The 27,440-nt window shown below is 41.2% G+C and overlaps 2 protein-coding genes across 16 annotated transcripts in view; one reads left to right on the top strand and one right to left on the bottom strand.

Moving 5' to 3' along the window:
* NSUN6 (NOP2/Sun RNA methyltransferase 6) overlaps positions 1-15,518 on the top strand; it is a 39,111-nt gene extending 23,593 nt beyond the window's left edge. For all 5 annotated transcript variants that reach the window (XM_032473650.1, XM_032473651.1, XM_032473649.1 and 2 more), the window contains 5 exons: positions 2,982-3,101; positions 8,064-8,208; positions 10,144-10,292; positions 13,223-13,348; positions 14,914-15,518. In XM_032473650.1, the coding sequence (XP_032329541.1) occupies positions 2,982-3,101; positions 8,064-8,208; positions 10,144-10,292; positions 13,223-13,348; positions 14,914-15,141 (768 nt within the window). In that variant the 3' untranslated portion in view covers positions 15,142-15,518. The remainder of the gene's footprint in view (positions 1-2,981; positions 3,102-8,063; positions 8,209-10,143; positions 10,293-13,222; positions 13,349-14,913) is intronic.
* A 2,699-nt stretch (positions 15,519-18,217) lies between these two features.
* CACNB2 (calcium voltage-gated channel auxiliary subunit beta 2) overlaps positions 18,218-27,440 on the bottom strand; it is a 347,729-nt gene continuing 338,506 nt past the window's right edge. For all 11 annotated transcript variants that reach the window (XM_032473644.1, XM_032473646.1, XM_032473645.1 and 8 more), the window contains 4 exons: positions 26,346-26,497; positions 24,879-24,974; positions 23,621-23,806; positions 18,218-22,240 (listed from right to left, as the gene is read on the bottom strand). In XM_032473644.1, coding sequence (XP_032329535.1) covers positions 21,746-22,240; positions 23,621-23,806; positions 24,879-24,974; positions 26,346-26,497 — 929 coding nt within the window. In that variant the 3' untranslated portion in view covers positions 18,218-21,745. The remainder of the gene's footprint in view (positions 22,241-23,620; positions 23,807-24,878; positions 24,975-26,345; positions 26,498-27,440) is intronic.

The raw sequence follows: 27,440 nt of genomic DNA, 5'->3' as shown, positions 1-27,440 counted from the left end.
AATATTAATTCCTAAATAATGCATGTGTTTGCTGTACATGTGAGTGTTCCATGTCTAATTTTGAGTTGAGATACAAGTGGTGTGCTGCTGACAGGTTTTGGTCAGATAGTTAGGACCAGACTGTGATGTGACGGGTCCTTTGTTCTGCCTTGTCCAGCCCGTGTGTATTCTCAGGGACACTGGCTCGTATGATTCACTACAGTCTGCTGGTTAGGTGGCATTATTACTGTTACTAGTCTTATTATTATTCCCACGTAAGATGAAGATACTGAAGACCAGATCTGGTAGATCTTTCTTGAACAAAGTCATGCAGTTGGTAATTAATGGCATCTGAACTCCAACCTAAGTGTGGGTGACATTTGCTCTCTGATCTGCTTCGTGTGTAACCAGAAGTCACTTTATAAATCCAGAGATGAGTTCTGGTGTGAACAGATAGAAAAACAGATTACTTTTATCATCTAATTCCACATTAGTGATGATGTAAAACATTAGGATACATAACCTAATGTATTATAATTATACATGATTATATAGATTCTTCTTCAGTGGTCTGTGCCATCCCCCCATTTTTTTTCAAAGTTTGGTGTGCTGGACTCTTTGAGTATGTTATCACAAGCCTCCACTGGCTTAGAACTTAAGAACACTGATACCATTTCTTGAGTGATGTTCAGTAGCCAATGAACTTGTGAAGATGAGGTCGTTCATAGGGTGACTGGCTATAACCCTGTGAGCTGAGTTAGGCAGCTGTTAGCCTTTGACCATTCTGTGTGGTCACTGCAGGTACTTTACAGATACATACAATTATACACCTTGTATGGGGAAAATCCCTGAAATTTCTGTTTTTTTTTTTTTCCTGATGCCTCTTACCTTGCCTTTCTCTGGAAACCATTATCCCTAAATCTGTACTGTTTGTTGTTTCCAGCAGCTAATGAAAAAGCTTCACTTTGTGTGGGAGTGGGGGTGTAAAGGACTAGTGCTAATTCTTTCTCTCTCTTTGGCACTTGAAGTTACACAAGGATACACGCTATAAAGTTAATGGGAATGTTGCACACAATCATGAAAATTGTAACTGTGCAATATTATTTGGTTTTTCAAAATCAGAAAGGAAACTTTTGAATTGCTGAAACACAATCCACAGAATTACAAAAATATCCTTAGATGCCCTTCACTTGAAATAATTGACATTTAAAGGTTTAACACTTAAGTGATGCTTTCAGTTGTATTGTAGATTACCTGAAGTCAAAAATGGTGCTTGAAACTTAATCTTCTTATTGCCTGGTTTCTGTAAATAATTGATTTTAGAGCCAGATGAGGATGGATGATCTGAGAGCTTTAAGTAAGTCCTGCTGCCTGGACCCCTACCACCTGAATGGGCTAGGGTGGGCCCTGGGTCAGGATAGTGAAAAGCTTTCCCAGGTGATTTGAATTTGCAGCCAAGGTTGTGAATTACTGTAGCATTGCAGTGGTGCACATCTGGCTGGACTGTCAGAAGCATCTGGGGGGGTCTGAAAAGCACTGTTGCCTAGGCCCTGTTGCCAGAAATTCTGCTTAAACTGTTCTAGATGAGAAACCGCACGTTAGAAAAGCAAAACAAACAAAAACTCACCAAGCAATTCTGTCATGTAGCCAGGATTGAGAAATACTGTAGAGAAAGGTAGTAGACTAAACTGTTCTAGGAGAACTTTGTCATCATTTAAATATTTAAGGAAGCCTTTCCACTTGGGCTATTACATGATTTCAACTTATTGCATAACCACCAGGTTCTCATTGTCTTACATTTGATTGGAAATTTGTCCTCTTTGGCCACTGCGTTAATGTTATCTCTATTAGGAGTGTGGGATGGCCATTGACTCTAGGTAAAGAATCACTGAATCTCCAGTAGCCACATGTGTGTTTTAGTGTTTTTATATTGGAGTTCAATTTTTAAATATCTTTGAAATAAATTAGACTGTTGAGAAAAAGTACCTGTAACAGGCTGGGCTTTTTTTCATGCACAGTGTGGAGGGACTGCTCCTCAGGTGCTGGAATCACTTGCTCTGACTTTAATGCTTCATTGATGCACAGGGAGGGGAGAGCTTGCTCACTGGTGTCTCCCTTCTCACCGTTGATTTTCTTTTCTGAGGTGGTGAGCTTGGGTTCACTTGAGATCCTTGTAACCTCCTCCCAGTTCTTGAGTCCATGCTAATAATGGACCTAAGTGTTCTGGTGTGAGAATGCATTGAAACTTTTAAACTTAAAAAATAAATAATCCTATGCTTGTGAGCCTTTTTTTTTCTTGCCAAGTAATTAAAAAAATGAATTACTTTGTGGTATTATTCTGTCTTACTTAAGGCTGACTGCCATCCTATAGTAGCAGTTCTTATACAATTAATACTAATAATGAATTAATGAGTTAATAAAACTTACTGCTATAGATGGATTGTATAATCTTAGAATATATTTCTAGGTGCCAATCAGAAATAGCTAAATTTTTTTCCACATTCTACTTTTCTCCTACTAGAGTGTGGAAGTGGTAGGAGCTAGGAACCTAAATGCGCTTTTAGTGGCATTAACAGCCCCAAATGAGGATTTTTAAAGGGGAATTAGATGGTGAAGCACCTGAAATTACAAAATTTTTTAGATTTTCTGGGAGGAAGATTGAAAGTTTTCTCATATTTCTGAAGTCTCTGACCTCCTAAATATTGAGAACCATTGAAATAAGACAGGACAATATGCTTTTTTTTTCCTGCCAAATTGATTGGGGAGATGTGTCATGCATGTGTGCGTCTGTGTGTGTGAATGTCCTGTGGGATCACAGGTTGCCCTAAGAAATTGTGAATTTCCTGACTCTAGTATATTTAGAAAAAACACTCTTGGCAGAGGGTGCTGTACTGGATTACCTACAAAGGTTTCTTTATGTTCTCTGATTCTGAAATTTAAAATGATGTGGAGTTGTTGATAATTGATTGTGATAATTGGTTGCTATTTTCCCCCCGCTGTAGAATTTGCCGTCTGCTGTGGTAGCTCATGTTCTGAATCCTCAGCCTGGAGAGCGGATTCTGGATTTGTGTGCGGCCCCTGGAGGCAAAACCACACACATTGCGGCACTGATGCAGGATCAGGTGAGACCGCCCTTACCTTCAATCTCTCTGCTTGTGCTGGGTGCAAGGATTTGTTGTGTTTCATTTTGTTTTTGTACAAAGGCGTCTGTTTAAACAAGCACTCCTGGAAGAAGTGCTTGTCTGAGTGGCCTGCAGTGTGCTGGGAACAGGGATGTGCTGGGAAGAGGGATGTGCTTTCAGTGGAGGTGCCAGAATTGCTTCCTTTGGGTGCTGTTATTGACCAGTTGAGGATAGATCCATTTTTTCAGACCAGAATTATGTGCTCTGAATGCTTGTTTCTCTACGTTCTATTAGAAATTACTCCATTTCACCTCAGCCTAATCAAGTGATCAGATTTGCAGTGTCAGTGGCTTAATTTATAATACCCTTCTTGTTAGAGTCGAGTGTAAAATATACTCACATTTCAGAGTGAACACTGAATGAGATGTTTGAGAAGCTCCATCATTCTGTGGGACTAGACTAAGTGAGGAGGAAAGTAGGAGGGAAAGAGACCAGAGCAGTGGGGATGGGGGCAGGATGTTCACGTGGAGCTGTTTTGCAGGGCCCGATAGGACTTCACCTTTACTCCAGTGATGGGAAGTCACTGGGTGTTTTGGGCAGAAGAGTGATGTAAGCCGCCTCCCTACTTGCCTTGGCTGCAGCTTTGAAAACAGGCTGTCAGAGGGCAAGGGCAGGAGCAGAGACGCTTAGGAGACGGTAATTCAGGGGAGAGTCGTGGAGGTGGTAAGAAGTTGGTCAGATTCTGGATGTGTTCTTAAGTTGGAGCTGTTAGGACTTGTTGATAGATTGGATGTGGGTTGTGAAAATGAGAGAATTATTGGGTTTTCGGCCAGAGGAACTGGAAAGATGGACTTGCTGGATAGGGATGACTATTGGGAAGAGCAAGTTTTACAGGGAATAATCAGAAATTGAGTTGTAGATACATTAACGTGAAGTCCTGTTAGATTTCCAAGAGATGACGTTGACAGGCAATTGGGTATTTGAGTCTGGAATACAGGAGGGAGGTCTGGATTTGAAATAGCATTTTGGAAGTTACCAACTTGTAGATAATATGTAAAGCCCTAAAGCTGATGGGGGTGGCAGCAGAAAGTAGTAGGGGCCAGAAGACTGAGCCTCAGGGGTGCTGTGTGCCAGCATTCAGGGGCTGGAACTGAGAAGGACCGGCCAGGGGCGTTGGAGGAAACCAGAGCAGCCTGAGACCCTGGAAGCCCCATGAAGAAAGGGCTTGAGGAAGTCGGGGAGAGCAGCAGCGGGAAGTGTGGCTGCCGGGCCATGCGAGGTGAGGACTGAGAGCTCCCCGTGGAGTCAGCACCTAGTGGGTGGTGGGTGGCCCTCGCATGAGCAGTTGCAGTGAGTGGACATGCTTGCTTGGATGGAACATGAGAGGAATCAGAGGAAGCGAATCGGAACAACTCCTTTGCAGGGTCAGGAGACGTTTGTACCAGAGAGCAGAGAAATGGGGCTGCAGTTGGAGGGTGAATTCAGCTTTTGTTAAGATGAGGGAAATAACAGTGTATGCTAATAGAAAAGACAGATTAAAAGGGGAAATTGGTAACACCAGATGGAACAGGGAAATTGCTGGAACAGTATCTTTGAGTAGGTGAAGTGGGACATGAGTTGATGCTCAGGTGGCTCAGGTGGTAGCAAGAGTTTATCCGTGGAAACAGGCGGGGAGGCCGAGGACCTGGGTACAAGTGTTGGGCTGGTAGCCGTGTAAGAGACTGGGAGTCCTCTGGTTGTCCTCTCTTCCTCTGAAACAGGAAGCAAGGTCATCAGGTGAGAACAGGGATGAGGAGGAAGCGGTAAGAGTTTGGAGAAGGTATGAAGTATTCATCTAGGATCATGGGAGTGAGAATGGGCTATGGGTACATCTTAATTCTGTTTTGCAAGGAGGGCCCCATGAACACAGTGGTCATGAATTTATTTTTATTTTTTGTATGTTTTTAATTGAAGTACCGTCAGTTACAATGTGTCAGTTTCTGGTGTACAGCACAGTGTCCCAGGCACAGTGGTCATGGATTTAAAGTCAGGTTAGTTGGCATAGTGACGCGCCTTTTGGCTGCATGGGATAGACATGGAGTTGGCGAAGAATGAGGTTTAACCACAGCTGCGTTTCTGTGTGCGGGTGTGGGAAACAAGCGTGCACGTTGAGGATGTGCATTAAGGGAGTGCGTATAACGTGCTATGGCCTCTAAGCCGGGTGAGGAGACCAGCAAGGACGTGAGAACATTGCGGGCCGTGGATCTACTGTCACTTCTTTAAATTAGCTCAGGTTTATATGGCAGTGAAAATTCCTGTGGGCCGAGGAAACTCAGCAGTTGTCTTCAAGCACTAATTTCTAAGTAAGGAAAAATTTACATACTTGAGGTAGGACTTTCTGGCTTGGAAATACACTTCCATGAGGCTAATTTAGCAAAAGCCCTTCTCTAGCTAATTTACTTGATAGAAGATACACTATTTCCTACTCTCAAAAGTGCCAGATTTGGAACTTGATCAGAGGATACATTTTTGATCTGTTTGATGATTCTTAGGTATTTACCATCCAGGGGTTTACAAGCAGTCTTGTACAGAAGGCAGTAGGAACTCTTACTGTGTCAAGGATGGGATTATAGCTTTTCCCTTTCATGAGTGCAGATCATTTTAATTATCCAAAGACTTCTGATGAAAATTGTCATTACTTACACATTAGTGTTTAACTATTAGAATTTCTGAAACATTCACAATGTCTCAAACGAGGATAAGAATGCGTAAGTCTAAAAATTTATATTTTCAGTAAATACATTGAAGATCTAAGCCTACCATCTCTGCACAATGTGTGTGTAAATACGTGTATAGAATACACACACCATCTATATGAAGTACTATATATGTGTACCCTGTGTGTGTGTGTACACACTGTATGCTGCATATAAACACACACACTCACACACACATACACTTGCAGCAGCACTTGTATGACCTAATAGGTGGCCTTAGATTTAAGAAAGAAAAAGATATTTTTTGTTTAAATTTTGTGGAATTGATACTCAGGGTTCATTAGAGGAGACACACTTGCCTGTTAACTTATATGACTCTTGTTTGTCCAAAAAGAGTCTAAGGTGATAATAGTAGAAACTCTTTAAGGAAAAATGCATTGAACACCACCAGTGTGTAAAGTGAAAAACACAAAATAAAAGGGTTCATTTTATGAAGTTGTGGTGTTTAATGCAAACCATTTTTCAGTTTTCCTGGAAGTTTAAATGTGAAGATTATATGCTTTGAGGAAGGGATAATTATCTGCCTTAATTTATGGTGTGGTATTGATTGTGTTTGCTCATAGGCATTTTATTCTCTCTAGTAAGAAGTCTTTCCAAAGGGAGGCTGGATGTTGTAGGTGTGTGCATTTTCTGCTGGTTTTACGGTGCTGTGTTAAAACCGCCACAAAGCCTTGGTGGCGTACAGCTAACCGCCTGGCCAGCTCCGGGGTCTGTGGGTTCAGCGGTTCCCCGCTGGTCTTGCTCTAGGACCCGGTCAGCTGTGGGTTAGCTGGAGGTTCTGATGATCTTGGGTGGCTCATTCGCTTGGGTTTGGCTGATGCTGGCTTACTAAATGGCTTCAGTGGAGGCCACTGGTGGGCCCTGCCTCTGGTCTGTGTGTCCCCTATCCTCCTGCGAGGGCCGGAGCATGCGCCCAGCAGCAGGCAATAGCTGAGGGTTGCCAGTGGCAGGGGACAAAGCAGAGGCAGCCCGGCTGTTGAGGCACTGCTCGCTGTCATCCTCTTGGCCGATGCAAATCACATGGCCGAGCCCGACTCGGGACAACCAGATGTCGTGGGGTGAGTGGCACACATGGCTGGGTGCAGAATTGGAGCCATTTAGGCAGTCTCCCTGTGGGCCAGCGACACAGACCCTGAGCCAGAACTGAATCCCAGATTTTGTTACTGCTTTGGTTTGTTTTTTTATATTAAGCAAATTTTGTATCAGTGTAGCCTCCAGTCTTGTACTTTTGTAAAAGCAGCCTTCAGCCAGGGCAGTTTCTCCTTCACTGTGGTACGTTTGAACCTTATTCTGGTGGTTTTTTGCCTGCTTTTCCAGTTCAACTCACTTGAAACAGTTTTCCTGTTTGTCAAGGTATACATTGGCTCTATGACGACGGCTAGTGCCACATATAGGACCGTAATCCGCACATTTTCAGTATCATAGTCTATGCAATCCATGCATGTATCGTACAAGGAGGAACAAAAGCAAAAAAAAAAAAAAAATCCAAGGCTTCGTATGTCACCATTTCCGTGGTACTGTTTCACAGTACGCTTTGAAATATCGTATGAATGTCACAACTCATTCATGAAAGGGAAGCCTCTTATCTATTGATTTTGACTTAACCAAAGTGTTACCATATAGAAATGTTTTTGAACTACTTTTTATCCCAGTCCAGAACATTTTGCTGTGATAATACAGGCTTACGCTTTTCTGTCTTTGGTTGTCAGATTTCACATGAATTTTGTTACATGATTATAGCTCAAGATATTGGGTTGAAGATTGATTTTGCAGGTGACATTCATCTGTAGCGCAAAGGACTAGAAGGCAAATGTCTTAGAACATTAGTTCCTGCTCTTTCAGAGGTGAGCAAGGCACACCAAGTTGGTGATTTGTGGTATTTACCACAAATGGACATTTTTAAGTTTCTGTAGAAGATTGCAAATGCTACTCTTGGTTTTGGGTTTTATTGATTAAAAAGTAGATGAGCATTATAAGAAAATTAATTACCTGACAAGATTGTGTTCTTTAAAAGGAAAGAATAATAAGTATTGGATATAAATTTGATACACATTTTGAAGATGAATTTAGCTGTAAAACTGGTGGTAGGAGGAAAGTGGGGAAGACTAATTGTTCATCAGTTTTTCTCCTTATTAATAATTTTCATGATTGCTTTGGATTTACACTTCTTTATGTTCTTGTTTTATTTTGTTTTATTTTTTTTTAGGGAGAAGTGATTGCGCTGGATAAAATATCCAACAAAGTAGAAAAAATAAAGCAGAATGCGTTACTGTTGGGGCTGAATTCCATCAGGGCATTTTGCTTTGATGGAACAAAGGCCCTTAAACTTGATGTGGTCAAGGACACAGAAGGTGAGTTAAATTTTATCTTAGGCTTCTATAATTGGGATTTATAAACAGTCAGATTTTGCTACCTTAAGTCTTTTTTTTTTAATTTAATTTTTTATTGAAGTGTAGCTGGGATTAACACTTTAATTGAATTGAGGGATAGACCATGCCCGCTTCACACTGATACTTAAGGGAAAAAGCTGGAAACTGTAGCCATGAAGGCAAAGGGCTGTCCCTGGGATTGTTTTGACAGAGACAACAAGCCAGTGGGAAGGATCAGGTCCTGTTCTCTCCCTCTCTTGTTTATCCTCCTCTCCCTGGTCCCATCACTTCTCTGCTTCCTGTTGGTGAATCTTGAAGCCAGCAGGCAAAGGAGAATTGTAGTTCACAGAGTTCTCACCTCAGCATCACACAGCAGAGTAGAGAAAGGTAGGTTTGGAGCTCAGGAAAATAGAGCTTAATAACTAGCATAGTTGGAGCAGAATGGATGATCCCTAAAATAACTTCAGACGTGTGCAAGAGTTTAGTATATGAGAAATTAGTATCTCAAATCTAGAGGAAAGAGTAAATCAGTCAGCAAGTAGCTCTAAGATGATTTTTTATTTTGGAGGGTAGGGGAAAGGATTGTACACAAAATTAGCTTCAGAATGGATTAAAGTTTACTGTCAAGAATTAGACTGGGAAGGGGAGGGTACAGCTCAAGTGGCAGAGCATGTGCTTAACATGCACGAGGTCCTAGCTTCAATCCCCAGTACCTTCATTAAATAAATAATAACTAAATAAACAAACCTAATTACCTCTCCCTTCAAAAAAAAAATGGAGCAGGGTTCAAAAAAAAAGCAAGGTTCAGCAAATGTTGAAAAAAAGAATTAAACTGGGAAAATGACTAGAAGCAGATATTAGCTGAACATTTATTTGGTTTAACAATGAGGATGATTTTAAAGCGTGAAAGCAAGGATAGACCTCAACAAGGAAAAAGATAAGTCTCAGTAGAAAAACCGCAAAGACAAAGAATGTGACCATATAAAGAAAAAAAATCCAAATGGTCAATAACATAATTAACAACTTTGATGAGGATTTTGGGAAAAATCCACTCATGATAATGGAATTGTGAATTGGCATAGTCTTTCTAGAGGATTTTATCAGTATGTATTAAAAACCTTAAAAATACTTGCTTATTTGAAAAGATACGTCTTTGGAGACAGTAGATAAGAAAGCAAGGATGGTGATAGATGGAGATGAGCTAAACTGATAAGAGCTTGTGCAGTGAGACACAAGCAGAAGGTTATCGTGGGGTGAGACTTGGACTGTTGCAGTGGCTACTTAGGCAGTCAGCTAGCTTTGTATAAAGCGGTCCACAATAATACCCTGCCTTGAGTTGGAAATAGCATAAATATATAAGCAGACCCGTGTGCTTTCATGACTCTCTCCAGTAACGCTAAATAGATCAGAGGTTGGAGTGGAGAAAGCTATTTAAGTGGATACATAGGGAAATCTGTGGAAGATTGGATTCGGGGGGATACAGACTCCTTCTAGAAGCAAGGAGACTGAGGTACCGTAGAATCAGTATGTTTGACTAGAACCTAAAATGCATACTTTCTTTTTCTGGCGCTGTCGGCAGTAGGAATTACTAAGAAAAGTATCAGCTCTCAGAATGACTAGACTTAATTCCAGGTCCCAGCTCTGATGCATTGTGGCTTCTGACAGTCAGAGGACCAGGTTTCCTTTGATTAGGCCTTGGCTTGCACTGCTATGTCAGTAATCCCAGAATAATCATATCTGTAACCTTTTTACACATAAGTCTGTTAGCTCAACCAGCTACTTGATTGAAGGAAGGAACAGTTTTTCATTACTTTCCATTCTAGGTTATGATTTTAAATTCTTGCTAATTGCATCTATCTTGGGAGTTTTCTGTTCTAATAGGGCAGATAGCAAGTAAGTTTATAATTCTCTTTATAGGAGAACCTCCATTCTTACCAGAATCTTTTGACCGAATTCTCCTTGACGCTCCCTGCAGTGGAATGGGACAACGACCAAACATGGCTTGTACTTGGACTTTGAAGGAAGTGACATCATATCTGCCATTGCAGCGAAAACTCTTTACTGTGGTATGTGAGGATACTTTTCTCTGCAAGAAAGTAGACCTTCAGTAGTTTAATGTCTTAAAGATTGAGAGCGGTGTTCTTAGCAGCATTATTCACCATCACCAAAATGTGGGGAAAAACCCAGGTATCCATCGAATGGATAAGCAAAATGTGTATACATACCATGGAATATTACACAGCCTTAAAAAGGAATGAAATTCTGATACATGCTACATGGATGAACTTTGAAAACATCATGCTAAGTGATATAAGCCAGACAGAAAAGGACCAAATATTGTATGATTCTGTTTATAGAAGGTAACTAGAACAGGCAAATTCATAGAGACAAAGTACAATAGAGGTTGCCAGAGGCTGGAGGGACCAAAGAACAGGGAGTTTGTGTTTAATTGGTACAGAGTTTCAGTTTGGGTTGATGAAAAAACTCAGGAGATGGATAATGGTGATGGCTGTACAACTGGTTGTGTGGGTGTACTTAATGGCACCAAACTGTATACTTAAAAATGGTTAAAATGGTAAATTTTGTGTGTACTTTACCACACACACAAAAATCTAGAGACCCCATTTTCCTTTTTGTTGACTCACTCATTCATCAGAGGCAATAGTAGAATTTCTTCTCTGAGACATTTAATGAATTTCAAACATTCTGCTTGATGTTAAAAATAGAGGATTATTAACATATAGTTACCAATTGATGTAAAAAATTGGATGTGAAATAAAATTTGTATAGGGTTCCTGGATCATCTTAGTGAATTAGAAATCGGGAATCCAGTAGAGGCAGACACATTTCATAAAACTGGGACATGACAGCATCTGGTGCAGGATGTAGAAGAACTGTAAAAACGTAGCAAATCTAACTGGTCTCCAGGGTGTTTCAGAAGCCCAGATAGAACATTTGAGAATTTCTCTCTATTTTTGCAAAAATGATTTTGTGGATTTCACAGGATGTAGACACTGTTTGATCAAAGGAGACCTCATCATTTCCTCTTAGCTCTAATTATAAATGTGAAGGTACATCAGTAATGGATACAGTATGATTGTCCCATCTCTAAAGCTGTCTTTGAGGACATTTCTATTCAGGCCTCCTGGTGTCTCCTTTCCTGCACAAACATGGCACTGGTGGTGGATTGTTTAACTTCTTCTTCTGTACAGTCTTCAAAGACTACATCCTGGAAATTTAAACAGCAAGCAGCAAACAAGTAGCTGAAACCCACTTTGACCCAAGGGTAAAATTAGGACACTGCTTTAAGAGACTTGGTTTTTTGTTCTTTTTGGCTCATTGCAAAAAGAAATTTTAAAAGGCTACAAAGGAGATGCGTTGATCTCAAGGGAAAGGAACAGCTGACCGTGTGCAAGAGAGAATTTAGAACAGAGCATTTTGTCGTTGGGCAAGGATAGAAATTAACTGAGAATGTGGACACATCTTGATTTGAGCCATGGCTCCTCCACATAAATTACTTTAGGTACATTGGTTTCCTTATTTGAGAAGTGGGGATAATGACCCCACCTGATAGAATTACCTCATTGGAGACAGTTACCATACCTCACTCATAGTTACAAGGATTTATTATGTAAGGTGCTTGAAACAGTGGCTGGCACACGGTAGCAAAATTTAATTTTGATCAGTGTATTCTGGTGAAGAAAGCATAATGTACACTGAAAAAATTTTTTTTCTTAAAACTTAAAGAAATTTGTGAATTTGAAAAGAGAAACTTTAGTTATTTTGGAACAAGTTCATTTTCACATTACATCTATTTCCTGAACAAATACTCACGGGGCACTTCCTGCATGTAATACGTGATTCTAGGTGCTGACAATACAGTGGTCAGTCCCTGCCCTAATACATGGGGTTTCGATTCTCATTGCAGGGGTAGGGGAGTGAACAAATAGGTGAGTAAGTTACTTAGCATATTACATGGCAGTCAGTCTGTGGAGCATACTGAAGAAAGGGCATGCCTGATCAGATTAGTTGAAAATTTACATCCAGTGGTCAGGGAGGTCCCCACTAAGAAGCCGAAATACAAGCAAAGATAAGAGGATTGTGAGGGAGCAGGCAGCGCAGGGAATGAGCTAGCTCTCCAAGCGGGGCAGACACCTTGAGGCAGGGCGGGCGGTGCCCAAGCAGAGAGAGCTGGGTACACAGGAAGAAAAGGTAGCTAGAGGCTTGCTTTATGCAGGACCTTGAAGGCCCCTCTGAGGACATGGACTTTGCCTTCCAGCGATGATGGAGAATGTTTGAAGGGTTTTGAGCTGAGAAACGACAGTTCTAAAAGCACTGCTCTTGCTACTGAATGAATGGCAGGAGGGCAGGGAACAGACAAGGTAAATGAAGAGGGAAACTCTTGGAATAATCCAGGTGAAAGATAATGAAGCTTAGAGCAGGATGATAGCAGTGGAAGTGGTGAGAAGTGGCCGAATTCTGGATGCATTTTGAAGGTAGAGCGAGTAGAATTTGCTTGATGGATGGAGAACATGCGAGCAAGAGGCATAAAGGATACTCTGAGGTTGCGGGCGGAGCCCCTGGGAGGACGGGAACCCTCCAGTAGGTTTCAGAGGAAGACAGCACTTCAGGGTGGGACACATCGCATCCGATGGTAAGACTACTAAGGCAGCTGAATATATTCGCACGGAATTCAGAAAGGAGTCTGGCCTAGAAATGTCAATTTGTGAGTTTTCCGAATAAAAATGATATCTGAAGCCGTGCAGCTGAATGAGCGTATTTGGGAAAGTCCTGGTCCACGTGGACTAAAACAGCTCCAAGATAATGAAATGCATCTAGTCTGGAGCATTCTAATTAGAGAAAGAATCCTGGTCCTACAGGACATCATTTATTTATCCCAAATGCTTGAAAAAAGGTATCATAAATATATTTTTAAAAATCCCCTGAAGTGTGGACTTGCTCTTGTGATACACAATCTGGTCACATTTTTCTCTAGGCAGTTCAGCTGCTGAAGCCAGGGGGCGTGCTGGTTTACAGCACGTGCACCATCACACTGGCGGAAAATGAAGAACAAGTGGCCTGGGCCCTCAGGACGTTCCCTTGCCTTCAGCTTCAGCACCAGGTAAGAGCCATTGCAGCTGCCTCCGTGTAATCTGCTAAATCACAGAAACTTCAGTGCAGTGATAGTCAACAGTGTTATATGAAGAAGTATGCCAAGTAAAACTTCTGAAACAGATACTGCAGTTCACAAGAATGTTTCCCTAATGAGATCCCTTCTAGACTGCCCACAGGATTTTCAACATCCTGGTAAAGTTTCCCCGTGTCTTCACTCTTTGCCACAGTGTTTAAGTGCCACAGGGCTCAGGTGTATGTGTGTTACTCCTTTATTTTACTTGTGGCTCTTGTTCACGTTAGTCAGAGTTTTGTTTCCAAAAAATTCTGCCCCCCCCCCCCCGCTACCCCCATCTCATATTTTTCTGATGGGAAAAATGTTGAACATTTTTTCTCATGTCACATCAAAGCCCAGACAGGCTTTAGTTTAGTAACTGGGATGTCAGAAGTCTAGCCAAGGTGGGAAAATGGTTCAAGATTATTGCTTCCTTATGATTTCTTATATAAAATATGGAACATTTAAAAAGCTTTCTTGACTGTACTTTATTTTACCTAGCACTGTCTTTCTGTTACGGTTTTTATTAAAACCATATTTATGACAAGATTTTTAGTCCCATGATGTTTGAGATTAGGTTTAAATCTGTAGTAATGCTTATGTTCATTCAGGTAGATTGAACATGTAAAGTCAGTTTTTTCTGTACAGAATTCTAGTAAGTAACTGGAGTACATAAACAAAAAGCAATCAAGTGATGGGTTCTCAACTCAGAAATAAGATGGTTACATTGTGGGTGAAAGGAAGGCTTTTGAGAATTCACTTGAGTTTTATGTGTATGTGTATTCATACACATACATACTCAATCTGCATCTAAAAGAGATGGAACTTCCCCCCATGGGTTAATAAATGATAGATTTTTAGACATAAACCTGGGAAAATGCACCCTCAGTAACACAAACATTTGTCTGTGAAATGGGGACTTAAGTTAGGATTATGCATCTTTTGCAGTAGTGGTTTGCAAGTATCACTCAATTCCTTATGACTCTGATTCTGTAGTCCTCTGATCGAAACTCCTGTCAATTCTGGGGAGTCTGACAAATAAGGCTGAATTTTCATTTGCTGCTGTTCTTAATAATAATGTTCCACTTCCTGAGTGCCCACTGTATGCCCCCTTATTTATTTAAGCCTCAGAACTGAATGTGTTATCTGTTTTATAGATGAGGAAACAGAGTTAGGTAAAGTTACTTGTAGAAGGTCACACAGCTTCAGTGTGGCCGAGCCGTGATTTGAATCTGCTTTTCCAAGTGTGAAGCCCAGGCCTTTTGCACATCAAGGTACTTGATGAGCGTCTGGGCCATACTAGGTTCCCCTTCATCAGGTGACCGTGTGCAGCTGCTCTCCCAGAAAAACAGTATGTATGTTTCACAGAGATAAACGGTATCTACTCATTTTCCTGTTTTCTGCAGTTGGTAATTGTAATTAACACTTATAGCTGTTTGCTTTTAACTTAAATTGTATGCAGGCACACTTACTAGTAGTGTGAGGATGTTTGTCCATGTTCCTTTGTCTTCTCTGAGCAGGAACCCCACGTTGGAGGAGAAGGAATGATGGGAGCTGGCCTGTCGCTGGAACAGTTGAAACAGCTGCAGCGCTTCGATCCATCTGTTGTGCGATCACAGAACACTGACATGGATTCTCTCAGAGACGCCAGAATAGAAGACATGGTTTGGCTGGCAAATAAGGATTGTATAGGTTTTTTTATTGCGAAATTCATAAAATGCAAAAGCACACAGGAGAAGGATCCTTAGAAATGAAAATTCCAAATGTTTTCTGTGTGTGGTGCTTTTTTTTTTTTTTAAAAAACATCAGACTGTTGTCAGGCCAAGTGATTGATGCCATGGTTGCTGAGGAAACAGAAAAGACTGCCAGCTGTTTCTCCAGGAATCGAGAGACTTACGAGACTCTGCTTCATAGAGGAAGTAATGGGAGGTGGTTTGAGATTATATTTTGTTTTTAAAATAATTTTTCTTATGGATTTAGCAGAGTATAAAGAAAAGGATATGCTTGTAGATGTCTGGAACATATTTCCACTTGGGGTCTTTGTTTTAATTTGTAAAGAATGCAGGTCATTTTTAATATTAAAATCAGTGGATTTAACAAAAGGAATAAAATGAACAATATTTAATTTGGTTATAAAGCATGTTTTCCGTTACTAAGTTCTGAAGTAGGAGTTCCCTAAGAATTCAGGGTATGGGAGCTATAACACACTTATCGTGTGCCAGTAACTAAGCTGGGTATTTTGTACTTTTCTTTTTGAAAAGTCAGAATATATTTTTCAGGGTGAGGTGAAAAATCCAACGACATGAAATTCTTCAAGGGATAAGGAATAACGTTGCCTACCAACAGTTTGAGTTCATCATGCCTGAAGATGGGACTGGGTCTCCTGAGAAAAGGGACAAGTCTTGCAAGATTGAGAAGGCTCTTGTCAGAGGACATGTGTTTCTTTAGCTGAGAGTGTCTGGATTCATGATCTCTGGGAGGAATTTCCATCCTTACAGAATGAAGGAGTTATTCTGAGAAGTACATGACACAAACTGGCGATGGAGACATTCATCCCTTTCCAGTGAGAGTCGATTGGGTTTCCAATAAGGAAAAATACTTTCAGAAGTGGAGTGGTCTGTATCCCTCAAGAGAATGGCAAATCCTGTGAGATTTGGTTTCAGTTGCAGACAATTTGTGCTGATCACCTTGGAGTTGTTGGGTTACTGCTCGCCAAAACAGCGGTCTTAGTCTGTAGATGAACGGTTCAAATCCCAAGAGATTTTCAAGAGCTTGTGCATGAGTATGGCTCTGGACCATGGCTTCAGGAGGGGGCGCAACCCAGCCGCCTACCAGCACTGGGAGCAGAGCAGACCAGGGGCGTGACCAGAATGCCTCTGGAACCAACCAGCAGAGTTCACGCAGCAGGGTGAGGGCAGGAGCTGACCAATCCAGGATGTTAGTTGCTTCTTGGGTTCCAGGTGGAATGTTGGTGTGTTTCCCAGGTCTTGTTGTAGCTAGTGGATCCGTGGTAACTGGGCAGAGCCCTGTGGTGGATCAGTGCCATGGAGGGGCTGCCGTCCTCTGTGGAGCTTGGCTTAGGGCTCTTCTTTGGGAAGCTGAGTGACGTCATGGTGTTGCTGCCCAAAGGCCTGAGCTCATGGGTCACCTTCCAGAACTCAGAAGGGCATACAGTGGCATGTCTGCCTGTCATCACCTTATTGGTGGGTGTCTTATGGCCTTTCAGACTTGTTCAGTCTTGTAGAAGTTGACTTTATGGAAGAACTGAGCTGGGTATTTTACCTGACTTTTTCTGCTATTTGGTAAGTCAACCCTCTTTGAAACGAATTCTGTACCGCTCCTAAATGGGAGTCTCCCTTCACTCTGTTTACTTTCCTTTTTTCCATATTTTAAACTGGAAATTAACAAATATTTTTTTCACTCTGTAGATTAAAAATATGAGAGTATTGCACAATTTGGGTACGTTTTATCCTCTGTTGGAACACATACAAGTTATTAGAGATGTGATTGACAATTAAGAGAAAGCCATCTTCTGATGCTGGAACGGGCCGGGCACTTACAGGTAAGCCTCGGTGTTCTCCCACTGAACCACTGAACATAACGACTTCACAGAACATCAACTCAGACAGAGCAACTGTGATTATGAAAGATTAAGACCAAAAAAAAAAAAAGACCACTTGATTATCATGTCTGAAATCAGACAAAAACAAGAACATCACTGAAACTGCATAAGTGACCAGATGTCTCCCATAGTGGCCAGTATAGTGACTGCTTTTTAAAAAATTAATTGTAACTGTCTGCTTGCTTCATTCTTCCTGCTTTTTAGATAAGGTATGTTAAAATACCCAACACCCAGCCATAGTTTAAAAGCTGTCTCTTCTCGTGTAGTGTTAAATACACTTGTTAATTTAAATCATCCCCAAATTCCTGCCCTTTGGGCATATAAAGTGGATAATTGGAAATAATTGCCTAACAATTGTCTTTTTTCCTTATAGGTTTCCATTAGGAATGTCTCATAACTCACTGTTGTCTCCATCAAGAATGCAAGGTCCCCTGGAGCAGGTGAGATTTTCAGAAGGCCTCTGCTTGAGGGAATTTTTCTTGAACACCCTTCTCTGAAGCTGAGTTAGGCATCTCTCTGCACCCCTGGTGCCCGTATCTCCTGCTACCATGGCACTTAACACACACATCACTGATTTACTAGGCACACCCCAGACCCCCACCCCCAGGCTAGGCAGTACCCTGGAGGCAGGACCCCTGTGCTGTCTGTGACATCTTCAGAATCATCATTACATCCTTACTGAACGAGGGAAAAATCATTTCAGGCTCCATAAGATTCAAATATGTGCCAGACTTCTTTCCATCCGTCCTTCTGCCTCTCTCCAGTAGATGTCATTTGTCTAAAGGGAAACACTGTTTACCTGCGGTACTTCTGTTTCTAAGGCTCAGCATACTTCCCTGAACTTTCAGTGCGTTTAAAAAAAAAAATACACAAAATCCATTTCTTACTCTCTCTGCAAAGCCTTAGGTGCTAAGCTGGGATGGAAATGGTAGAGAGTGAGCCTTATAGCAAGTGTGTAAATATTTGATCAGTACCAACATATATCAAAATGCAATCAATGCAGGCAAAACAGAAGAAAAATATTTGCATATTGAAGACAGGACAAAAGGACAGATTATTGTTAAAATGTTTTCCTTTAACAGACATTTTTCAGTGGGTTTCTTTCAAAAAATAAAACAAATAGGAAAATAGACACATTCAATCTTAAGGAACACAGACGTTTAAGAAAAAATATAAAAGGAAAAAATCAGGGAAATGTGGAGGAAAGTTAATATATTTTAACATTTAATTACCATAGATATGTCTGTGAAACAGAAACATTTTAATTTGACAGTGAGTACACTTTACTTCAAAACTGTGTGTCACATTTTAGTCTAAATTGTAAAGTACAAATAGTAAAAAAATAGAGCTTGGCCAAAATTAAACAACTGCCCCCGAATCATCTAATTAGCTGTTTTCTCCAACAGTGTAACTTTGGATGCATTAATGAGATCGGAGTACCCGAGACTAGCAGCATTACATCACTGAGCAAAGGGCCAGGGGTGAGGAATTCGATTTGTCATCACGATGGCTCTTCATTTTAAAAATGAAAAATACAATTCAAAATCTGAGTCCAGAATTGCTGAACATGTAGGATGCAGGGGGGAGGAAGTTTCCTGTGCTGTGCCTCATACTTTAGAAGAGCTTGTACCTACTGTAAGCTGTCGTGTTAGCAGATGTGACAGGAAGTGAGGACAGTTCAGCTGTGATCGGCACTGTCCACCTCCCCCCCCCCCCAGGAAGATGCACCACAAGTGCCAAGTGTTGAACATTTAGCATATCTTCAGCTCTAAGAATCATTCCTAAAATGGCAATTAATACTACTAATTATAAACAGTGCAGAAGCCAGCTCTTTATTTGTTTTACACGAACGACTTTAAACCAGGTTAGTTGAACAGTTCAGTGTAGCTGACAGTGAATGTTTAACATGAATGCAGAGCAGACCATGTTAAGATGTGGCATTGTCCCAAAGTACAGTATAACTAAGACACCCTACACTTAGCAGCACCTTTTTGTAACAGTAACTTCAGTGAGCAGTAGAGAAGCGCATAGGAGAAGCTGAAATGGGGTTGACAACAAAACATAGAACTCTTAACATTTCCAGCATTTTCTAGGTTAACTACAAGAATCATGGTTCTGCAACTGAGTGGGTTAAGATTTAAGCCTTTGCTGTGTGAAAAGACTAGAATTTTACATTCCACAAGTCAGTAAATATCCCGTCATCCTTGGGATGGTTTCTTCATTTACATATTTAGTACACACTGTTTACACACACATCCAATATACATTTTTCACATGTAGAGGCTCTTATGTCAAATCCTGCAATATAATTTTTTGAGGAATACTCTGATTTGGACTAATGTGTTTCACAGTAAAGTGACAAGTGAAGAATCCAGAATATTTAAAAAAGGAATCTGTTAGCGTGACTCTTTGAAAGGGATTAATGGTAGCAGCAAAAAAATTCATACCAGTTATACTTCAAGGATTTAAGTATTTCAAAGTCATTAACTGGGATGAAATTTCACATAGGAAAGGATGGGGCTGGTGATCAGCAACCTCTTACTGTGATGGAAAGTTAATTGGAAATGTTTTATAAAAGTAACTTTCATGGGAATATGGTTTCCCAATGATGTGAATATTTTACATCAAAATTTATATATTATGACTGCTGTTTTCATATTCAATAAATAAAGATATGTCAACAGTACAGAGCTAAGTAACAAATTGGCGGAAATGGTTCCTGCATTAGCTGCTAAAACACTACATATATGTAACTCATTTTTAAAACTCTGAGTTTTCTTTGGGGGAGGGGAGTAAGGAGTTAAATGTGAAACAGTTTTACTTATAAAGGTCCGAGAATATTTGGCAAGAATCTGAGATAAGCAAAGAAGCAAAACAAAAAAATAGAGTAACTTACTTAACAAAATAATTACAGAATATACAGATCTGAAGGTAGGCAATCGTAGATAGGCATTTTCCAGGGACAAACTTCAAGTGCTAGGTCCTTGCACACCTAATACTGTCTGACCTGTCCAGTCATAGCTGGACAGATGGACATGTAAGGGACGCAGGAAGTTTTAACCTCAGTGTGACGGCCACCTCGTGGTCCATGGAGAACATATCTGCTGGTTTCCCCTTCAGAGGAGATGTCTGATGGAGGAAAATATTCTCAACATTTCGTTTCCTTCAGGTCACCTCGTTTTGCCCTGATTTCTTCTGAAGAGCAGAAGCTTTGGTTCTAAGAAGCACTTCGGGGTTTTGTGGGACAGTGAAACTCACGGAGTCGGTGGTGGGGGACGTACCGAGAGGTAAACTGGGGGGGTGGGAGTGGGGCTTGGGGGACAACAGGAACGTCTGGCGAGGTGGGAGAGGAAGTGGGAGAAGTTAGAAAAATTTATTTCCCCACAAAATAACTCTACAAGCTGTGTAAACGTTTCTTCCTAAAACAAATACTTGAACACACAGAAGATTGTACATTTCCAGTGAAACACTCACAGTTAAAAGTTGCCGGTAGGTCTTACGCTCTCGGAGCAGAAACAAGGAGCCTGCGGGCAGCTGCGCCCCGAGTCCCCTTTGGCAGCGAGCTTCCTCGCAGTCCTGGATCCCGGTGGCGCAGAGCCAGGTGGGGGGGCTCCTCGGGGGCGGTCGCTGGTTTCTTCGTTAGTCCTCGGCATTCATTCAGGTCCATGTCTGCCTCGCACACGCGCACATGTACACACCCAGACACACGCAGGCACATACAGAGCTCCGGCTCATAGACTCCAGTGCTGTGACCTCAGACACTAGCTACGAAGGAGGTGTTTGTCACAGTCAGTGAACTGCATGGAGTAGAACAACCTTTGGAGTTTGGTTACATTTACCTTAATTTATGGTCAAAATGATAAACTTACAAGGACGGTAAAACATTCAGAAATCAAACCTTTTCAAGTCAGGCAGTCACATGTATTTACAGTATGTACAGGCTTTCTACGAGAATGGGGAGGGGCGTCTAGACGATGTTATTACAAATTTCCTGAATGTGGGCATTTCTAGTCCCTGTAATTCATAAAGCAAATCTGCTGACTTGGCATTAAGACTCTAAAATAGTGAGATCAAACTGATATATATATATATATAATATATATATATTATATATATATAATTATAAGAAGGTGTTTGCAGAAATAACATTTACAAACTGTCTATACAGTACACAGTACTAGTACATAGAAAATAGATTCTAACTTTATGATCCCCTTTGTGTAAGGCAAGACTGAATCTGTCCCCAAATTTAGTCAGCCAGAGGTACAAGCAAGAAACAGTGGTCCATGGATGACTATGCAAATCAGGTGCCTACATGTTAAAAATCTGGAGAATCAAGAAATTCCACTTTTTAGCTGGGCCAATTCTGGCCTGCTGGATACGTCAGCTACATTTTTGAAAATGTCAGCTATGCTTCTTAAAATACTAACGGCCACCTGGATGGCAACAGCTTTTGTTCAAGTGGCAGCTATCCCAGACAGTTTTTGAAAAGTCCAGTATACAACCGGAGAACTGCAGCCGTTCCAGGCGAATTTCTATAGCACTTACAAAAGGAAAAAAAAAGTATATTAATACTCTATGTCATGCTATTGCTATTCAAGCAACAGCAATACAAAATATACAAGACAGATCACATATGATTGCAGTGTAGACCCCAAAGATGAGTTTGAGGGTGGTGGGATACAAGACTTAAAGAAAAAAAAAAAGACAAAATGCAAAAGGGCCAGAAGTCATTGGCGGATGTAAACATCCCTGTTCCAGTCCCCAGCCTCATTCCGTCTCTTGGATATCCCTTCTCCATCCTTGTCACAGTAGCGATCCTTGGATTTATGGCGGCTTCGCTGTTTGTTGCACTCGTTGTGGTCCTGCTCGCGATCGGGGTCCCGGGCCCGGTGCCGGGGCTCCCTGTGTCTGTGCTCCCCGCTCCCGTGGCTCTCATCTCGGTGGCTGTGGTCGCGGTGAGGGGCATAGTGGTCTGCGTGCTCGTGGGGGTACTCCTCCCTTGGCTCCACATACGCCGAGTCTCGGCTCTCCTGCGTTTCCGAGTCCAACGTCTCCTGCCTGGAGAGGCCTCGGCTGGTGCCGCTGCGGTGGTTGTGGTGCTGTGCAGAGGAGGAGGAGCGGTGCTGTGGTTTCTTCACTGGTTCCAGGCAGGGCTCTTCTTCAGCTTGGGAAGCAGAACGGGTGGGAGCCAAGCGATCAGTCCTCTGATCACCTTGAGAACCCTGGAGGAGAGGGGAGCAGACACCTCAGCCAAGGTCTGAGTCTAAGGCCCTTTCACACAGGCAAGCCCATTCAAGTCTAGTCCCTTTTTAAAGCACCTAAAATGAAACCTGACCTAGCTCGGTCGCTTCATTCTCTTGATAACATGCAGTGGCATTTATAAGTTTGTACTATATTGGACTTTATTATTTTTTTAATTGAGTTATAGTCAGTTTACAATGTTGTGTCAGTTTCCAGTGTAGCACCCAATTTTTCAGTTACACATGAACATATATATATTTATTGTCGCATACTTTTTCACTGTGAGCTACCGCAAGATCCTGTATATATTTCCCTGTGCTATACAGTATAATCTTGTTTTTCTATTCTATATATATACCTATCAGTACCTACAAATTTCGAACTCCAGTCTGTCCATCCCCCCGCCCCTCCCTGCTGCCCTGCTGGCAACCACAACTTTTTATTCTATGTCTATGAATCTGTTTCTGTTTTGTATTTATGTTCTTTTTTTTTTTTTTTTTTTTTTTTTAGATACCACATATGAGCAATCTCATATGGTATTTTTCTTTCTCTTTCTGGCTTGCTTCACTTAGAATGATGTTCTCCAGGGACATCCATGTTGCTTATAATAAGACTTTGTTAACTTGTAAGTGCACAGAACAGCGTACAGAGTAAGTTTTCTTAAAAAAAAAAAAAAAGACTAAGGAGGAAGAATTTTTTTATATGTTCTCTTGTGGTTCAAAGACACACAGGTCCCTGAGATCTATCTATACGTGGGTGTACGCTTAACTACCTTTGCTTGAATACACGTGGGAAGATTCAGTTCTTAGGATGTTGGTTTTAAGGGGAAAAAAAATCATGTCAAATGCTTAAATGGCACTTAATATGAGACCAGCACTGTCCCAAGACAGTCACATATGGCAACTCATTAATATAACAACCCTGTAAAATACAACAAGAGAGTCTCATGAGAAAAGAATGACATGAGATAGTTAATTACAACAGCCTCACGAAGGCAAAGAGCAGGTAAGGGTTTTCCCAAGGGCACACACCTGAGAAGAGATGACGAGGGATTTGAACCCAGGCAGTCTGAGTCCATGGTCTGTATTGCTGACCACGGAGACGGTTTTTCTATCTCTGTCTTAACAGAATATGGGGATAGGGAATTTTACGGTTTCTACATGTTCATGGGACTCTATTTACTCTGCTTTTCTGCAGGCACACAACGCATGCTGGGGATGGACGTAAGCAACTCGGGTTCTTCTCATTCTGGATAGAGCTGCCCGCTTGGAACAAGCACTGTGCTGGACTTCTGGGCCTGCCTCCCAGCCATGTGACCCCAGACAGCCGCGTTGCTAGACGGTAGAAAAGAGCTCCCTTACCTGTGAATTGGAGGCTAGCGTAGGGCTAATAGGCAGAGTTGAAGTGGCTAAAGTCCGGCTGAGGAGAGGGTTGGGGAGACTGCTGCTGGGGGGATGGGTGGCCTTCCAGTAGGCCTCCAGGTAGTCGGCCAGGTGCTCACAGGCATCCTCGAGCTGGTTCTCATCCAAGATCACATCAAACAACTCCTGTGGAGGCAGACATTTCAAAGGGCACGTTTACACTGGCCCATTACAGACTGAATGTCACACATGTGCACCAAACCTCCCCCAACACAGGGTGGAGGAAGGAAGGGGCCCAAGAACCTCACCGCTTTGTCTCTGCTCTTGCTTATGTGCCCCTACTTTTCAGATTGGCTGACCGTCCTATTTAGTCAGATTACAAGTGTGTGTCCTCAGATCCTTGTTTAGAACACACATGCTTAACCGATGTAATAATAGTTGTTCACGGCATGACAGAAAAGTTGCCAATCATGAAGAAAGGAATAGATACTACGTTAAAAAAAAGATGTAGAAAAATAGGAGTGCAAGCCAAACAGTACAGGAAGAAGCCTGTTTTTGCCATAGAGCCTGTGGAAACCTTAATCTTGGGAGATGACTGAGGCAGGGTTAGGACATGAAATTTGGCAGAGAAAGCTGAAACCACTGATGATTTGACCTGGTCCAAACTTCAAAACAAAGTTCTTATAAATGTTAACATACTCCAAATAATCATAAGTGGATATAAGCATAATTCTTAAAGCTTCTGCTCAACCTTCATTTTAGAATAGCCAAAACAAAAACCCAAAGCATGCTATATAAAGCAGTGTGTTCAGGTGTCCAAATCTGGGTAACTGACTGGTTTCAAAATTTGTTTTTATAATATCTCTGATCAATTTCTTAGACGGTTATTAAGAGCCAGCAACTCATTCCCTGATTAGAAGTGAATAACAGACGGATCCCCAAAAGATCCATCTTTCAAACCAAGTATTTTTTGAAACCACAATCTTGTTTCATTTAAGATACTAAGTAGGTGTTTGTTAGATATTAACAAAGTGAAGTCACCACCGAACAAACCGTAGCCATTCGTAAGTCACGATGGTGACCTAGACAGGTGCTCACGGCAAGAGGTGGACAGTTCTCTTCTTCTAACTTCTTCTCCGTTCTGCTAACGGAGAGCGTTCTCCCCTCAGACCGGCATTTACCTGTCCGTCTGGTTTTTGTTAACAGAATGCCAGGTCTGATGCCTCCGAGTGGATTATACTGAATAGAGAAGACTTACCGGAGGACACTGAGCCAGCTTATCTGCTGCTACCATCTGGACATTGAGGTGTTTAGCTTGAGATTTCCCCCGAGATTTTATTAACCTTTGCAAAACCTGTAAAAGACAAGATTTTTAAATGAGAATATCTGTACTCAGGTAAACGACAAGGTTCAACATTCACTCTTTTATCCAGGGCCTTTTCCATACAGCACAAATGCTTTGTATTAGGTTGAATTATTGAAGTGAAAATATATTAAATATATTAACTGCAAAATGAACATGTTAATCTCAGTTGCAAGCTTCAAAAACAGGATCACCAGCATGGAGCTTATCCTGAGGAGTCTTGTCTTTTTTTCAGGGCCGGCAGTTACCAAACTTTCTGTCTCATGACTTCTGTTTTAAAAAATTGTTGCAAACTCCAAAGAGCTTTTTTATTTTATGTGAACTATACCTAATATTTACATATTAGAAGTTAAAAAGTGAGAAATTAAAAAAATACTGATTCCTTTTAAAATGACCAATAAACCTGTTTACATGTTAAATGCACTACTCACTCCTGATAAAAACAGCTAAATTATTTGCAAATTTCTCCAATGTCCGGCTTCACAGAAAACAGCTGAAGTTTCCTGCCTCTGCATTGAATCTGCTTTGGTATATTGTTTTGGTTGAAATATACAAAGAAAATATAGCCTTATTTTTCTTTGATACCACAGTTAACAAATGGTAGTTTTTTTAAAAAAGACTAGCTGCCATGTGAAGTCTGAAACCCATCAATGAACTTTTCTTAATTAAATTCCATTGATCTATCTTGACATTTGAATGGGTCTCAGCAGGCATGTCAAATAAAAATGGTGTTCCATGATCCAAGTGGCTCGTTCAGTTTACGACTCAAATCATCACACCAGTAACTTGTTCTCCAGATAACTTAGTACGTAGCTGAAGAGCTTAAAGTGTACTTCATGTTTCATTACACAGAATATTTAAAAGCCTTGTATTCATAAGTCAAAATTTCATAAAATTAATAAATTTTACTGCTTCATCAGGCTATTCTTAAGTGAAACTTTTTTAACTGGGTGGACATGGTGAGGAAGACCGCAATGCCTTTAGCACTGGCATGGTCTTGATTCCTTCCCAGACATTACCCACCACTGCTTCTAACATCAGTGCAAATATCACAACAGTGAAAAAGGAGGACAGTGTCTTAGTGTGATCATGGAAATGGTTCTGACCCCGTGGACACTGGAAGGGCCTCGGAAACCTCCCACCACCAGCAATCCATGGCCCACACTTTGGGAATCACTTTTCTAAGCCAGGAAACTAATCATCGTGCTCTGCTTATATGAATCTGAACAATTCTTGACTACCGTGTCTCTCTCCAAACCCTTTGTGCTGGATATGGACATAACCTATTTATAACTGGGAAGTAGAATATAAACCACCATTTTTAGGAAAGTTTAATTACAGAGCAGTCACAACCCTCCTTACCTTAGGAGAAGAAATCTTCACATACACTATAATAGGGGCCAGAGAGGTTTTACTCAGTTGGGCTGGATGGTTAATAGTGTCTGCGTCAAGGACTACCAGCTGCAGTGTTCTTGCAAGTTCAAAAATCCTTTCAATTTCACTCTGAACTTCCGCTGTGAAAGGTTAAGCAGAGTTTGATTACTTAGAGTATTTCTAGACCAGATAAAGTAGAATGCTACACTGTTTCTTCAGTAGCAAGGCAGGTAGGTGAGCCCTTAGGTTAAGGTCTACAAGTCAGCAAGCTGATGAAAGCTATCCTTTGAAAAGAGCTGTTTCTTCACACCACCTCTAGAATTTAAGTAATTCACTCTCTAAACCAGCTATAAAATTGATTCCCCATATAACATGGTGTCTATGAGAATCACAATTTTTGGCTCTCTCTGCTGACTTGTTTGTGGTGTAAAACTTCACTCAATGAAGTCATTTTCTCAAAATGTCAGAAACCTTAAGAGCTCTCTTTCCTGTGTTTGTTTCTGACCACTTTACCCCAGCAACCATCACCAGCTTTCACTGCAGGGGCTTATCTGTGTTTATATGTCACCCACTGGAATGCTTTCTGGATATGACAGAGTCTAGGTGTATGTATTACCAAGCTGAAGGACAACATAAAACAGGAAAGACTTTAAGAGTGTTTACAACAGACTTGTCCAGAACCGCACTTCTCATATTTTCCACCAACAAAAGAATGGTCCTGTAACATTCATGTTTTAAAAGGGCAGTCATCAGAGGCAGCGCTACAGAAATCCAGACTTGACAACTGACAGAAAACTTCAGCCTCCTAAAATCTACTTGAACGCCAAAAGAATTTCATTCAGTTCATTCACATCTTCCATGATCTCTTGAGAGTCTAAAAAGGGCCGTCCAAGAGAATATTCTGTGATGAGGGAAGTATTTTGTATCACTGCTGTCTGGTAGCTGCCAGCGACATATGGCCCTTGAGCACTTGAAAGGGAGCTAGAGTGATTGAACAACTCAGTTATTGAAATTTAAATAACAGTTAAATAACCAGAGACTACTAGATATGACAGGTCTATAAAGCAAAAGAAGCAGCTTGCA

Source organism: Camelus ferus, chromosome 35 (assembly GCF_009834535.1).
Source record: "Camelus ferus isolate YT-003-E chromosome 35, BCGSAC_Cfer_1.0, whole genome shotgun sequence".
Lineage (NCBI taxonomy): Eukaryota > Metazoa > Chordata > Mammalia > Artiodactyla > Camelidae > Camelus > Camelus ferus.
Note: the sequence above shows the minus strand (reverse complement) of the source record. Positions and strands in the feature narration are given on the sequence as shown.